Source organism: Eucyclogobius newberryi, unplaced genomic scaffold, assembly GCF_026437365.1.
Source record: "Eucyclogobius newberryi isolate DKJ021-1_F unplaced genomic scaffold, fEucNew1.0.hap1 SCAF_17, whole genome shotgun sequence".
Lineage (NCBI taxonomy): Eukaryota > Metazoa > Chordata > Actinopteri > Gobiiformes > Gobiidae > Eucyclogobius > Eucyclogobius newberryi.
The window spans coordinates 9,873,047-9,889,028 of record NW_027315801.1 but is presented as its reverse complement, the minus strand read 5'-3'; the positions used below and the strand labels follow the sequence as shown (position 1 = coordinate 9,889,028).

The 15,982-nt window shown below is 40.5% G+C and overlaps 2 protein-coding genes across 5 annotated transcripts; both read left to right on the top strand.

Moving 5' to 3' along the window:
* Positions 1-861: 861 nt before the first annotated feature.
* On the top strand, positions 862-5,653 carry nkain5 (sodium/potassium transporting ATPase interacting 5). 3 transcript variants are annotated; one of them, XM_072448989.1, is made up of 7 exons: positions 862-1,094; positions 2,561-2,698; positions 3,240-3,320; positions 4,327-4,524; positions 5,032-5,092; positions 5,182-5,242; positions 5,326-5,653. In XM_072448989.1, the coding sequence occupies exons 1-6, from the start codon at positions 1,041-1,043 to the stop codon at positions 5,235-5,237; spliced, it is 588 nt and encodes a 195-aa protein (XP_072305090.1). In that variant the 5' UTR covers positions 862-1,040; the 3' UTR covers positions 5,238-5,242; positions 5,326-5,653. The 3 variants fall into 3 exon arrangements, with proteins under 3 accessions (XP_072305090.1, XP_072305089.1, XP_072305091.1); XM_072448988.1 differs by having other exon boundaries at positions 5,182-5,246; XM_072448990.1 differs by lacking the exon at positions 5,182-5,242.
* Positions 5,654-5,770: 117 nt separating this feature from the next.
* Positions 5,771-10,608, top strand: ythdf1 (YTH N6-methyladenosine RNA binding protein F1). Of its 2 annotated transcripts, none has more exons than XM_072448986.1 (6): positions 5,771-6,236; positions 6,463-6,490; positions 6,827-6,921; positions 7,005-8,606; positions 8,704-8,748; positions 9,257-10,608. In XM_072448986.1, exons 1-6 carry the CDS (start codon positions 6,207-6,209, stop codon positions 9,269-9,271), a joined length of 1,815 nt encoding a protein of 604 aa, XP_072305087.1. In that variant the 5' UTR covers positions 5,771-6,206; the 3' UTR covers positions 9,272-10,608. The 2 variants fall into 2 exon arrangements, with proteins under 2 accessions (XP_072305087.1, XP_072305088.1); XM_072448987.1 differs by having other exon boundaries at positions 6,784-6,921.
* The last annotated feature ends 5,374 nt before the right edge of the window (positions 10,609-15,982 follow it).

Sequence of the window (15,982 nt, the reverse complement as noted above, 5' to 3'; positions counted from 1 at the left end):
GAAAATGATGAATAAAGACAGGTAGAGTTTACATAAAAAGACACAGGTGTGGCTAAGTTCAATGCCGAAACAAACTGAAACCAGACATAGACCTGAATTAATTGTCACATTTAATTCGTGAACTATAGTTAAATCCCCCCAGAATGTTTTTGATGTATGCCTATAAAATACATTGGTGTCAAAATGAAGAAAGTTATTAATTTAATAGGCCTATTATCACATATACAATAGCATATAGATATACCTTCTAGTGCTGTTCAAGCTAAATTAATTGGGTTATAACAAGCCAATAAATACATATTAGGGCCTTTCATATGCTATCATTATCATTATTAAATATATTTACAAGAAGTTAATGGCTAACCTAACCTTAGAATACAGGCCGTAGAATATTGTAGTGAAAGTCCTGAGTTTACTGGCGTAACTTTAATCCTCTGAAGTTCAGTGTCGCTACTGCCCCCTACTGGCGTCTCCCGATCCTTTCACAATCCACCAATCAGAGCGCGCTGCGTGCTGTTGCTGTCGATGGTTCAGTCGAGCCGTGGCAAACGATGGGACATGACAGTTTCCTACGGCAGGTGGTGGTGGAAGTCACTGTGTCAGCTGTAGTGGTACACACAGAGACAGGCTGTTTACAGGTTCATTCCTAGTGTGATTTAGGATTAAATGTTAAATGTCAATGAACAGGCTGATGTCTGTACAATAAATAATGAGTCGCATTATGAATAACGTTGTAATTCCTTGATACACTATTCCTCAAAGACCCCTGCATATGATAAAGAGCATCCTCCGCCATCAGGACCTTCACGTGAGCTCTGTGCATTGTTTAGCTCCATCAGGCGCCCCTCCCCCCTGGTCCCATCACTCTGTTTCTCTCATGATGTGGGAGTGCACTGCGCGGACTCCACAACTCCGGGCATGGATTTGCAGGCTCCTAGATTTCTCCAGACTGTTTAACTTATTCGAGCTTTAAAACGCACTTGAGTCGCGTTTTTGTTCCCTTCAAAGCGTCTCGGTCACTGGAGACTTTAAGGGTGAAGATGGGCTGCTGCTCGCCGCGATGCACGCTCATAATCCTGTGCTGTCTGCAGTTGGTAAGGTGCTTTCTATCCTCTGTATCATCACATCTCTATTTCATAACTTACTCAGGGTAACTTTGAGAAACTGATTGAATGTACAACGTTGTGCTTGCTCACTTACTTACTTACTTATAGTTGTATTAAGTCTAGTTATAACTTAGAATGTAATAACACATAACTTTTCCATCTATCGCTTCAAATATATAGTCATAAAATGTATGTCAGATATTATTTATGCAGACACTGTTGACCTTCTGCTCACGTCTCATTATTAATGCATGTGTTCTGCAGCCGCATTTGAAACTGTATGCCTATGTGTATATCTAAAGCCACAGTCTTTAAGCCTGTAGTTATTAAGCTACACAGATGCATGTTGACCGCCCTCCTTTACAACCACCACAATAAAGGGCTGCACCCACTTGGCCCCCAGCCTCTGATTCCCACCCTGCCCCCTTTAAATCTCTGTAGACCCGACACCTCAAGTAGGACTATCTTCCCCTGGGCTCAGTTACCAGGGCAACCTATAAGAAAAATAGCATTGTAATTTGATCTGAACTGGAGAAAGTCTGTGTTGCATGATTTGTTTTTGTGGCAATTATACATTTTGCCATTAAATGAAAAAAATGTTCACAGGTAACACTTTTAGGAGTGAAAAAATCGAGAGAACACTAACAGTTTAAGTGGTGACTAATGCAAAAACAGTTTAGTTAGTTATTGTTTTATTCTTAACTTTTGTTGTTTTAGTGTTCATTATACCCACCTTTATTATGTATTTATTTTGTATATTCTGTCACTTGTTGTCTTATTTATTCATTTTTTACTGTTGTTCTTAAGTGTATTGTTTTATACATCATATTGGACCAAGAAAGTCTCAATATGCTAATAATCAGAAATTAGGGCTGCAATAGAATATCAAATTAAGAAACATTTACAGTTTACAGTTTTTTTTATAGTAATTGGCAAATTGCGATAACTGAAATTATTCAAGTAAGACATTTTCCCCTGTAAACAACAAAACATCTAGGTTTATCCTTTACAAAACCTGATAAGACTGTAGTTTAGACCTCTACAAACATGTTCTGAAATGCATGGGGTTTTTGTATTAGTTTAGCAGTTCTCAAAATCCTATTGTAATTGCAATGCTTTTCAGAAACTATAACTGTTGCTTACTCAGTGACTTGGACCTGGAGTTTATCTTGGGAACTCTACTCTAAGAGACTCGAAGAGGCAAAGTTCTTCTACTTTGCCTATTGTGGGACAAATAAAGGTCTTCTGTTATCTTTATCACCTCCTTGGAGACAATATACAGTATTATGCTCCTATCTAAATTATCTGAATCATTAGCCGCAAATGCTATCATGCTATTCTGATCATTCAAATTACAGTTCCAATTCAATGTTAATTTATCATTCTGGTCCATAGTGAGTTGTTACACATTTACCTGAGTTTATTAAGACTGTGTTTTGTTCTGCTTTACACAGATCACAGCTCTGGAGAGGCAGGTGTTTGACTTCCTGGGATACCAGTGGGCCCCCATCATGGTGAACTTCTTCCACGTCATCATGGTGATCCTGGGCCTGTTCGGAGCCGTCCAGTACAGGTCACATTACGTTGTCATGGTGAGAAAAGAGGAGGGGACACATGCCTGTTAAAAATACTGTGCATTCATCATTAGCCTGCTCTTCAACGAAGCTGTTCTCTTTTCCCGAGTTTGCCTCTAGGTTTGCTTTGGCTCCCTCTTTTCCTTGTTCATCTGCTGCTTTTACACAGATTTTAATGCTCTGTGATTTAAATTTCTGTTACAGCATATTTAAAGAACTTTACAAATACATTCAATACGGTCTGCAGCAGAGGAGCCCATCACTTTTTCCAGAAGCATATTTTTAATGTGTGTACTGTTTAGTTTGTTGGTCAAGTTAGTGCAAAATTAAAAAATAAAAATACACAGGTTTTTGATGTTGCTTTATTGCCAATCTCGTTACATCTTGTTGGTCATATTTTTTACCTTTCCTGGCCAATGATTCAAATGGTAAATAACTAGTGATATTGGGCCTTTGACAATTTACAATTTAATGCTTTTTAAAGAGGGTTACCCCTAACACAAAAAAAATTGTCTACCTTTTTATTGTCAGGTGATGATGATGTTTTTCTTTCCTCCAGTATTTGCTGTGGACATTGTTGTGGGTTGGCTGGAATGGCTTTGTCTGCTGCCTCTACTTGGATTTGGGAGGGCTTTCAAAGGTAAGTCTAATAGCTACGTTTAAAGTGTTCATAATTACAGCCCCACTCGATCCAAACAGTCCACTCTGCTCCGTCTATGTCTCAGGATTCTGACTATTTACAGGGAAATTACAACTCACAGCCTCAACTAAAAAAACAACACTCTGATCTGACCTTAAATTGACTAAACATTCTAGTCTATTGGCCACTATAATACAAAACTAAACTAAGATTAAATAATTAAATTGGTACTAAATTAGAAGAGTACATAAGTAATGATGTTCCTCTTCTAGAATTTAATTCAATTATTCTTTGATGTGGTATTTTCTAAAGAAATGTAAGAATGTAAGAATATTCGAATATCAAAATATTAAAGGCGCATTAAGAAACTTGTGGAGGGTCCACCACCTGCATGTCTCCATGGAGATGTTATTGCTATGCCTATTTCATAGTATCTTGCATTTATTCTATGTGTTTTTATCGCTCAGAATAAATGCAAGGTACTATGAAATAGGCATAGCAATTTGTTTTTATCACTCAGTTTTTCCCCATTCTTACTGCGAGCGGGTCGCCTCTCCACGGATCTGACCTGTAAATTGTCCTGGCGTAGACAAGTTTAATGGGCATATGAAAGGTTCTAATATTATATCATGAACCTGTCATGAGTATAATGAGTATTTTTGCACCTTTTTTGTTGACACATTTACTGTTACACATTTACAATCGCATTTTAGCACATTCCTGATGCATTTTTAATATATTGCCCACACCTACCAGTGAAACACTGCTAGCAAAGAAGCATAACGATTGAAGAAAGTAAAAGCCACATACTAAAACTTTGAATATTTACCATGTTCACTTTATCTTTTGGTATTGTTTTTTTCTTTTCTAGAAATTGTTTTTTTTTTGTATAAAACAAGTTGATTAACCTGCCCCTAGATAAAGAAATGCTCCATATAATACTATATACTGTACCAGGAAGCCTCAGGTTCTTTCTTTCAATTAATTCCCCTGGTTGTTTGTGCAGGAAAGTGATACTCTGACACTGGGCATTTCATCCCATCGCTCGTGGTGGAAGGAGAACAGTCCCGGCTGTGACTCCGAGTCGCTGCCGTCAGCCACATGGACCAACCAGCACAACCCAGAGCTCACCACGGTGCTGCGCTGCTGGCTCGAATACCAGTACATCGAAGTCTTGCACTGCACCGTCCAGCTCCTCGTCTCAGTAAGTCTCACAGATCAGGGTTTTGGTCTCATTCCAAATACTTAAATCTGTATTTAAAATTATTAGTTCAAATGACTTGGTGAGTAATTTCTTCATTTTGGCGGTATTGTCTATGTAATTTACTGCTGTCATCACTCAATTATTGCAAAGTGCTCACATTATTTCAACTGTTACACGCAGTATTAATTTCAACTGTAACACGCAGTATTTAGTTACTAACTGATGACTATTTTTGTATTTCAGACTTATTTTTATGTCTATCTTTATCATGTAACATAACTCCTTGGAATTATTTAGCTAACTTTCCCTTATGAAAAATATAGCGATTGTTTTTTTGTAATTTCTGTGCCTATTTTTTATGCTAAAGGTCAATTGTTTTAATATGACACAAAAGTAGTGTTGTTCTTATCTGTTCGCTATTGCTGGGAAGTAAAAATGAAACATGCAGAGGACATAAAGTGTTAAAAGAAAATAGGAAAAATATGATTGTGATTTGTATTTCTGTAGCTGCTGGGATTCGTTTATGCTTGTTATGTCGTCAATGCCTTCGAAGATGACAATGACAGCTGTAAGTAGAAATACAAATGATTGTTTATCTTTATTTGTGTTTTTATTTAAATATTATTTCTTTGTTTTCTTTTTCACATTTCCGTTCAGTTCATTTTAATGCTGAATTTCACCACCCGTCCAAACCCTTTCAGTTGCTCTTCTAATCTGTGTAGGTGTGCGGCCGATTGGCCTAATGATTCAGAGTTAATCGATATATTGTATTTAGTCTTTTTGTTTTCTTTCCTCTGTTAGATTTCAAATACCTGTGATGAAAGCCAAAGGACACAGGAAAACCACCAGGAAACTACATGGGACTGGCAAAATGGCACTGTTGTGTATCCATTGTGATGTGTAATAACACGTGTTTACCTCAATGTCACCTATCTACATTTATAAGCCATAATGGATAAGAGATTATGTGGCACTCCCAACACACAAATAAATGTAAATAAATAATAGTGCTTCTTAGTGCTTATGATGTATTTCCTTTGGGCAAAATACACTGCTGTTCACACTATTTTACGTCTTATTTACCTACTTCAGTCAAATGTGTAATAAAAGTGTAATATTTAATCGCTCACCTCTAGTTTACTGTGGTTTAATTTGAGTTATTAGAGGACAAAAAGACAAGACTCATTGAAAAACCCATCACGCCGCTGCTCAGTTAGTTATTGGGGTCCGCGTGCGTGCTGACGTCACTTACGTCCTCTTCCGCTCTGCGTGTCCCGGATGAAGCTGCCATTGGGGCAAGTGGAGCAGCGGCTACCGAGGCTGCAAAGAATCTAATTTATTGGTGCGAGGGCCGTAGCGTTTTGAAGCCCCGCGGGATTAATGTCGACAAACAGCGCCTCTCAACAGTGGCAGCACGGCTACGGCGAGCAAAAGGCCGTTTCTTAGCTGCCATTGAGTGCAAAAGTGTGAGCAAAGTAACGCGGAGGAGCAGGGGAAAAGCAGCAGCAGCAGCAGCAGCAGAAGAAGAAGAAGAAGAAGAAGAGGAAGAAGAAGCAGCTCAATCACGTTAGCTGCTTTTCTAGCATCAGAACAAGCAACGCCGAGTTTTTTTTTGTCTTTCTTTCTTGCAGTTTTCACACGCTGCATCTCGCCAGGGCTTCAAACCCCCACCTGCTGAATGAATGATGTCGGCTACGAGCTTAGACCCTCAGGTAAGCGCCAGAAATACTGCGTGTGACAGGAACAAGACGTGTGTGTGCATCCTACTTTACATACGCTGCTGCTGTCATGTCGTTAGCCCGCTGCTAGCCAAATGAATGCTTATTATGTTAGCTGGGAATGATCCTTTCCTTGTAATGCGCGCCCGCCTTCTCTAACATGCAATCTGCCATTTTCTGCCTTTATTCACGTGTCTTCTCTTCATTATTGGACCCATAGACATCAAAAGGACAAGATGCAAGCAAAGGTAAGAGCCAGGAAGATATTGACATACTGCAGTCTGTTTGGTAATTCCTACTAAGACAATCATGTTGCTATGATTTGATAAATATTTCAACCTTCGTTTGATATAAAAATATATTAATTTAAAGTTAATTCGACGAGTTAACTAATTTAAAATATGCAACACTAAAAAGGGATTACACTGACTTTGTTTCAAATAAGTCAATTCTGTTATATAATTTTACCAATTCAAAACATGCCTTTCTCTTCATTGGGGAATTCAATTTTTTGAGTTTGTTTGGTTGAATGTTGAGTCAGATTTGCTTCAGCCCAAAACCTATTTATAATTTTGGTTTTGCAGCTTTTCCAGTGTCTGTGCAAAACGGTTCCTTGCACCAAAAGGATACGATGCATGACAATGACTTTGAGCCTTATCTCACTGGCCAGTCCAATCAGGTTTGCCACTTCACAGTTTTTAATAACAATATTCTTTATTTGTCTTTGTGTCTAACAGTGAATTTTATTTTTTTGAATTGTAGAACAATAGCTATCAATCCATGACTGACCCGTACCTGTCCAGCTACTATGCTCCTTCCATTGGTTTCCCGTATCCGCTCAGTGAAGCTCCGTGGTCGACAGGAGGAGACCCACCCATCCCGTACCTGACGCCTTACGCTCCTCTCAGCAATGGCGACCATCACTTCATGCACGACACGGTGTTCGGGCAGCCAGGAGGCCTCAGCAGCAGCATCTACCCGCACAGGTTTAACTTTTTCCCAGAGAATCCCGCCTTCTCAGCCTGGGGCACCAGCGGCTCTCAGGGGCAGCAGACTCAGAGCTCAGCATACGGGGGAAGTTACAGTTACCCCCCCAGCTCACTCGGGGGCACCCTGGTCCAAGACGGGCAGACGGGCTTCCACAGCGACACCCTGAGCAAGGCTCCGGGTATGAACAGTTTAGAGCAGGGCATGCTGGGTTTGAAAATCGGCGGGGACATGGGCAGCGGCTCAGGGGTGAAGGGAGCGGGCTCGGTCATCGGAGGTGGAAGCGTCGGAGCCGTTCCCACGGGCAACGGGGGCACGACTTTAGGGATGCCGCCTCCAAAACTGACATCTTGGGCTGCGATAGCAAGTAAACCTGCCAAGCTGCAACAACAGAAAAGTAAGTCAAAGCCCATCGCGGCCATCGCTGGGGGGGTCCAGCCGCCAACTCCCCTGAAACACTCCGTGGACATCGACACTTGGGACAACAAAGTTCCCGCCACAAAAGTGCTGCCTCCCCTGCCGCCGCACCACCCCCAGTCCCTGCACTCCCACACCAGCCTCATCCCACCGCTGCAGCAGTCCATCCAGTCCGCTCAGTCTTTGGTGCAGCAGATGACCATGTCGGGGCCCCCTCAGTCCTACCAAAACCACAACCCCGCCCCACCGCAGACTCGTTGGGTGGCCCCTCGCAACCGCAACCTGTGCTACGGCGGAGGCAGCCTGGACAGCAACGGCTCGTCTAACGGCGGGAGCATGGGGAACGGCGGTGGAGTACTCGGGTGCTTGCCTCCCGGCTCCGAGTCTGGAGCAGAGTCGCACCCGGTTTTGGAGAAGCTCAGAGCCTCGCACAGTTACAACCCCAAGGACTTTGACTGGAACCTGAAGAACGGTCGCGTTTTCATCATTAAGAGCTACTCTGAGGACGACATCCACCGCTCCATCAAATACTCGATCTGGTGCAGCACGGAGCATGGAAACAAGCGCTTGGACTCGGCTTTTAGGTCAATGAACTCGAAAGGGCCCGTGTACCTGTTGTTTAGCGTCAACGGGAGCGGGCATTTCTGTGGTGTAGCAGAGATGCGGTCACCAGTGGACTATGGCACCAGCGCTGGGGTCTGGGCGCAGGACAAATGGAAGGGAAAGTTTGACGTGAACTGGTTGTTTGTAAAGGACGTTCCTAATAGTCAACTGCGCCACATCCGCTTGGAGAACAACGACAACAAACCGGTCACCAACTCGCGCGACACGCAGGAGGTGCCCCTGGAGAAGGCCAAGCAGGTGCTCAAGATCATCACGCAGTACAAACACACCACCTCCATCTTTGACGACTTCTCACACTACGAGAAGAAGCAGGAGGAGGAGGAGGTGGTGAAAAAGGTTGGTTCAGTGCTACTTTAGGTAGTTTCAATCATTTCTTAGTTGCATAATTACACTGTTATAGATATTGTGGAATTATTACTATTATTTTCAACAGAGCTATGAGCCTGCCTCCATACCAACCAGATCCAGAATTGATCAGGTAAAATACAGTTCTGTTTATATATAGTTGTTTTAATAAAAAGAAATATAGGGTTAGAATCTAGACGAGTGTTGAATATTCATATGTGCAACTTGCTGTGTATTTTGTGTTTCATGAGCTTCAGAGCGATTAAGAATATTTAACAATTCAAAACTAATTATTGTATCTTTAGTCAAAAGCACTCAAAGATATGCACCTAAAGTGCATGAAAAAGAGTTAATCTACTCAAAAATCATACATTTTACATTGGCTATATTCACATGCAGATCAATATCTGAATAGTCAGATTTCTGGACCTTTTTAAGAGCAAAATCTCATGTGAGTATCCAGAGGGATCATGCAGGAAGAATCCAGATTATTTTGCTGTTTCCATGTTATTTTAACAATCTTTTACCTCTGATGATAATTCAATGTCGAGTGTGCATGTAACCACAGCCTCTGATCTGAAGGCTGTATACATTGTATACATCGTACATGTTGAACTCAAGATGTTCTTTTCTGCTCCCAGGATCGCCAGAAGTGAACAACAGGAGCCTGCCTCTGATAGAAGACTGATATTAGATTTAACATAAAAATACATGGACATGAAGAAATTATAACAAACTAATATTTTTCCTATTTAATTTTGGTGACTTTGGCCCATTTCGAACTGCGAGCCACATTGCTCCCAGTCCTTACAATGCGTGCAGGGAAGAAGCTCCTTACAGTTACATCAGTTCAATTGCTTCAGAAATATATTTTCTTGATTTTCTGTATTTTTTAGCCTTATAAATCTCTATTGCTATTCCTGAAGTTGCATTCTTAACAAATGAGTAACAAATATCTGCACGTCTGTTTTAAAAAATCTCTCGACAACATGCTGCTGATATTCAGTGACTGTTCACTTTGTGGTTTGTGTGTTGGAGAAATGTTAAGTGCTTGTGTCGGTTAAACAACTTATGAGTGAACTACACTTTATCCACAAAACTGTCTGTTATTATCATTGTGTGAGAAGTTGTATTTTATATTATCCGAAGAAACGTTCAGTTCCACCCATTAATTTATGTAAGGGTGATTTAGGTGAAGGATTGTGTACACTGAAGTTATGTACAAGGTTGTGACAGTAGAAAGTATTAATGTTAAAAAAATATTTTTAGCATTTACTGGCTTACATTTAAAAAGTTGCATTAAAATAGGTATACACCATTTCTCTTCTCCTCTACGGAGCCTTAAGCGTTCTTCTGCTGGAGGTAATTTGCTTTTATGAGATTGTACCTCAAATCTGCAAGAGATTCAGAGAAAGATGTCTAAAAATGTAAAAGAAAAAAAAAGGTTGTTTATTAAGAGTTAATTTGACGCAGACACTTGTTTTCACAATTTTGCTTCTGCACTGCGCTCTCCTCAGCTCCACTGGGAGAAAATGTAGCATGTGCTGCTTTTTCAAATTGAAGCCAGGCCAGTCACTTTGCTGTTTTTGTTTAGTAACTTGCTTTATTGTTCTTTAACTTAAAACTCTAATATTTGCATTTTCATTGCTATAACCTGTCTTCATAATCCTTCACAAATGTAAGCTTTAATGTATTGGCGTTTCTAACTGAGATGGCAGAAGATTTCTCGTTCAGTGTAAGAAAACCTACATGCTAGGCTCTATGGTATATGTTGTGACTTTTTCTTTTATTGCTTGCTGTATTGTGTGTATGCGAGAGCGAGAATAAAGAGGCAGAATGATTGTGGAGCAGAGTTATATAACATTATTGGAAATATTTATTAACATTTATGCAAAAAATCAAGTCACCCTCAATTGTATCTTCATTGTATCAGAGCTCACCATCAGATTCTTAGATTTGATCATGTTCATTATTAAAGATATACTTATCTGTTGATTGTGTTTTTCTGTACTCGCCCTGCAATTATATAGAATTTTAGAGGCCACATTTTAGAGGCCACATTAAAATGTGTAATTGGAGGTCACATTGGACAGTTAAAAAGGTGCTTATTTGATTCCTTTAGAAATAATGACAAATCTCTGGTTTCATGCTTTGAGTGATGTGATTAGAATTGTTGCATGTTGTGAAGTGAGATTTTCAAGAAAAAAAGCCGGGTTAAATGGAGTCATTTAATGGTCCGTATCAAGCGCCAACATAAACGTAGGACAGTGAGAGCCTCGGTGCTCTGCGGGTCTGTGTCTTCATGAAGCTGCGGGCTCCCCTCTTGGCATTCACCGCGTGCCTTAATTGTATATCTATTAAATCAAGGTCCGCCGTGAACACGAGGAGTGGCAACCCTGTCCTTTACCGAGAGAAGCGGCCGGCAATAGGCCGCTGACAGGGGAGAAAACACAAAGGCTGTCACAGGCCACACCAAATAAAAAGCAAAGACTGGTTATTTGGCCCGCGCGCGCTCAAAACTCAAACAGGTCCTCAGATTTTATTCAGTTTTTCAACCAAACTGAATACAGCGTTATTTGTGCCCTATCAGTGTTTCTGTGGCGGTCTTGTTCCTCTCTTTCGCATCATAATTCTCTGTCCGCCTCTGGCAGCTTTGTGCCGCTGCGCGTCTTCATTCCGCCACAGCGCCGTCGGTAAAAGAAGATGGGCGCGCGCAATCTCACCGTTATCTGCACACGCGCGCGGGCAGAGGCTTCGTCCCGTTTACCTGCGATTGTCCCAGAACATTATGATCACCCACAGACCACCTCTTCTTGTTCTGGTGTTAAAATGTCTTTACAGCTGAATCTGCGTCTGGCTTCCACAGCTCAGCGCTGATTGGACGCAGACAAACGGCGTCATGACGTGCACCTCGTTTTGAAGGCCGGATGGTCCACAGGCGCGAGGCGCTGTCCATGGTGCTAAAAGTGGACCTGGGCTGTGCGCGTGCACGTGGAGGTTTCTTTTCTCTCTCTCTCTATTCTCCCCCCTCCCCCATTTTTCAAAAAACAAAAACAAAACAACAAAAATAACCAAGACAAGACCAGAGAGGAACAAATTTGGAAGGTGGGGCATCCAATGAAAAAGAATGTTAAGGCACACACAGTCCAAAATAACTGTCCCATTTAGTCCAGTTTCTGTAAAAAAAAAAATGAAATTGAGTCCTAATATGATTTTTATATGTATGTCAGTCAGTCAGTCCAGTCTTTAATTGTTGGCACAGTTTGTGTCATCCATTTTATTGTGATGGCCTTTTTCTCAGCTGCCTGAAGTATGTTCCAAAGGTAGCCATTTCTATTGTCCATAGCAAGAGTTTTAAGGCCCAAATAGTTCTGAATTTGAGTGGAATAGAAATGTCTTGTTAATTTCTGTCCAATATTTCTGTGCAACAGGACAGTCACAGAACACATGGTAATGTCGTACTCACACGCAATAATGTCACATTCATGTGCATATAACTGATGTAAATAGAGTGTTTATTTTTACCATTATTATTAGTATTATTTTGTCTTACGCTAGCTGTTTTTATTTTGTTTTATCTTTATTTTAAAGTCTGGTTTCTCCAAGCCAAAATACATTTGGTTTTCTTTTACAATCTGGTAAAAAAAAAGTTTATGCCTTTTGTTTTTCCAAATCATAAATCTCAGATCAGTGCTGTTTGGCTGAAACTTTGGTCATAAGCCCACCAGTTTAAGATTTTAACATCTTTGTTTAATTTATAGGTTTGATTAGCTTTTTCTATGTTGTAAGCACAGATTTTACCCAGGGATTCTCCACTTCCTCCAAATGGCGTTTGTCATCTGCCAGTAAGGCCTGTACAGGGACCTGCATCACAGCATTACACTCAATGTTTTTCCAGTGCGTTATGAGCTTAAATACAGTAATTTTTCAGGGAGTCTGGAATAGATAGAGAATATGGGCTAAACACTAATTCTAATAGTTTCAATCCTTTTAGACTAAAATATGGACTAATGTTCAATTTGTCAAGGTCTTTCTTTATAGAGGAGTAAAGAGGGGAATAGTTTTTCGCTAAATTTATTGACAGGTCTTTATGGAGGACCACACCTAAATAAATGGGACGGATTACGTTGAAATGGGTTGTTTTAAATATCAAAGGGGGATGCCAGTAAGATCGAAAACAGTTTGTTGTATGTTTATTTTGTATCCAGACATTTGGCCAATATTATAAAGAAAATCCATCAGTGTAGATATGGAAATCTCTGGCTTCGTCAGAACTAATAAGAGGAAGTTTTCATTATTTTCATTATGATGAGTTAATACTTAAAACATAACTGTCGGACAGAAAACAAATATGGCAAAAAAAACAAAGTCGTGGAAATCTGTGTGAAACTATGATGAGCAAAACCATCATAGTTTCACACAGATTTCCATGACTTTAAATTACTTCTAAATACAGTTTTATTAGAGAGTAATAGAGACTTAAAAACAGACAGTTAAGACAGCACATTTTATTTAAGAAATAACTTACAGACAAGAGAGCTGACATTTGAACATTTGTGTCTTGATATAACACTGCTGAGAGTCTTCTCTCCTCTTTGAATCTAACCACCCACTACAGCACAAGCTGAGGGTGATCAGGACTTTACAACACAGAGCCCAAGAAGTGCCCACCAGCTCAGAGGGCAAGGAGGAGGAGGAAAAAGCTGTCTAGAATACTCTCTCAGCCTGTGGTTACCCCGTTTATGCGCTTAACAAAGTTAAAATAACCAAAAAGCAGGACAAAAGGGACCAAAGGGAAACAGAACCAAGAAGAAATGGTCTATCCCTTATGTCTAGGGACTGTCTGAAAAACAAAAATCCTGTGTATTTTAAACCAGGCAACAATTCAAGACAAAAACTGGTTCACCCCCAAGGACAAGCTTTCCCTTCTCAAAAACAGAGCAATGTAGTGTGTTCTATTCAGTGCAGTGAAGAAAGTTGTAAAGTGCGGTACATAGATGAGACTAAACAGCTCTTACACATGAGGCTTTATCAACACAGAAGACGCGCAAATTCAGGACCCCAGAGTGCCATGCATCTTCATCTTAAAGCCACAAACCACTCTTTCTAAGACAGTGCGGTGATTCTAAGAAGGAGAAGAAATTATTTGAAAGGGGAGTTAAGGGGGCCTGTTTTGTTAAAAAAGAAAATCCCTCTTTAAACAGGAAAGGACTTTCCTCAGCCTTTCGACAGTGTACAGCAGCATATTGAAGCCATGGGGCGGCTGATGAGGGAAAGTGAGATTTCTATAGACCATTACAGGGCTGTAGTCGAAACGTTTTGACCAGATGACTACAACTGAATCTTTTTCAACAATGAAACACTCCTGGACGAATGAGGGATTAAACTAACATTACAGGGAAGTTAGGGTAAACAAAGAGTATTGGTTTCAGGTGTAATTCAGTGTAAACCAAAACAGGACAGGCTATTATCAGGAAGTTCTGCTCAGTAGGATAAATATCAGAATTCTCAAACTAGATCTGCAGATTGACAATGACTCTTGGATGAGAGTCAAAATGTCTTGTTTTTTTCTAAAACAGTGTCCAGATGATTACAACTGAAGCTTTTTCTACAACTACTGTTGTAGCTCCAGATATCACATTTTTTTGTGGTCATTCTAACCTATTTAATAATAATAATAATAATAATAATAATAATAATAACAACAACAATAACAATAACAATAATAATAAATATAGCCGCAAGCGGCAATGATCGGCCCTCGCTACGCCGCCGCCACGCCGCAAGAGGAGGGGGCGCTAACGCGCCCCAATTGTCCTTTTATTACGCCTACTGCTGAATCTGTGACGCTGTCACATCTTCTCCCCTTTGTTTTACCATCAAAAAGCAATTTTATTTTGAATTCTTGGCAAAATGTGCGGCTTTGCCGCACAGACACCGTGACTCTTTGAATAAAAATGTGGATAACTTTTGATGGTCCAGCCCTGAAGATGAGTCTCACCAAATTTCAGGTTAATAGGGCTGACGCCCTAAGAGGAGTTTGTGAAAGTCTAAAGTGTAAACATGTTCTGGCGATTTCCCCATTGGAATAACATGGAAGGTTTTGGTCATCGTTACGGCAACGCCATAACAATTATGACATGGGTCTCATTGACTTTTTTGATGGGGATTCTAAAATTGAGTTGTGTGTCAAATTTCATATAATTTCGCAAAACTAAACATTTAACCTCCATATAAAATCTGTAGGGGGCGCTGTGGCTCCAAATTAATTTATTTCACTTCAAGTAGGTTTAGGGCAAAGAGTTTAACAACTGATTCTAATTTGACGCAATTCAGACTTTATCTGCGCAAACGGCAGAAATGTAAAATTTGGGAGATTTCTGAAATTCTTGCTACAGTTTGCGGCTTTGCCGCACAGAGACCGTGACAGGTATCAATGTAGTTTGGATAACTTTTGATGTCCCACTCCTCAGTAGCATTTTCACCAAATTTCAGCTTTTTAGGGCCAACGCCCTGGGAGGAGTTCGTAAAAGTACGACGTTTGGAAAAACTCCGAAGTCATGTTTAGCCATTTTTGAAGCAATATGGCCGACATTTGGTTGGGCGGACGGCGTTGCCGTAATAATATTTTTTACTTCTCTGATTTTTTTTGGGTCATTTCCCATCTCTCAATGCATTTTTGGTACATTTGGGCGCGCTGACGCGCCAATTTTTTTTTATTTTAGAAAAGGGAAATAGCCAGAATGTAGAGAGGTACGATTTTTAGAGGTGTGCAAATTTTTGTGACTTTTCGTCAATGTTCACTGGGTGAAAAATAGGGGGGTTGGTCCCGAGAAGAAGAAGAAGAAGAATATTCCGATGCGAAAACAATGTTTCCCATTTTTCAAATATCATAAACTATACATTTTCGGAAAGCGCTCGCGCCTTCCTACCTCATGGTGTGGGTCCCTGGTCACTGACACACTTTGTGTTTTTGGCCCTCTATACAGTAATAATGTTCAATTTTGCATTACATGCTTATATGCACCGAACATGCAAGAGATGGGGAACGTATTCGTGAGGTACTTAGCGCAAATGAGTGCTTTATATGTATATGTATATATGATCAATGTAAAGTGCTCGTTTAGTGCGCACTTTTGCACGGGCTTCGCCCGTTTACAACGGTAATGTTCCATTTTCCTACTACTAATTAGTATGCACGGGGCGTGCATGAGTGAAGGAGTGCGTTAGTGAGTGTTTGGAAGTGGGCGAGCGCACTTTCGCAGCCGTGCTTCGCACGGCCTTACGAGATTAATAGGCCTCTCGCCAGCTTGTGGCGCTCGGGCCTAATAATATATATATATTATTTGAAGACATGTGCAAATATA

Coding starts and splice junctions, on each gene's coding strand:
- nkain5 (XM_072448989.1), top strand. CDS start 1,041: ATGGGCTGCTGCTCGCCGCGATGCACGCTCATAATCCTGTGCTGTCTG. Junction 2,699..3,239: donor GGTCACATTACGTTGTCATG/GTGAGAAAAGAG, acceptor TCTTTCCTCCAG/TATTTGCTGTGGACATTGTT. Junction 4,525..5,031: donor CCGTCCAGCTCCTCGTCTCA/GTAAGTCTCACA, acceptor GTATTTCTGTAG/CTGCTGGGATTCGTTTATGC.
- ythdf1 (XM_072448986.1), top strand. CDS start 6,207: ATGATGTCGGCTACGAGCTTAGACCCTCAG. Junction 6,237..6,462: donor CTACGAGCTTAGACCCTCAG/GTAAGCGCCAGA, acceptor TTGGACCCATAG/ACATCAAAAGGACAAGATGC. Junction 6,922..7,004: donor TCACTGGCCAGTCCAATCAG/GTTTGCCACTTC, acceptor TTTGAATTGTAG/AACAATAGCTATCAATCCAT.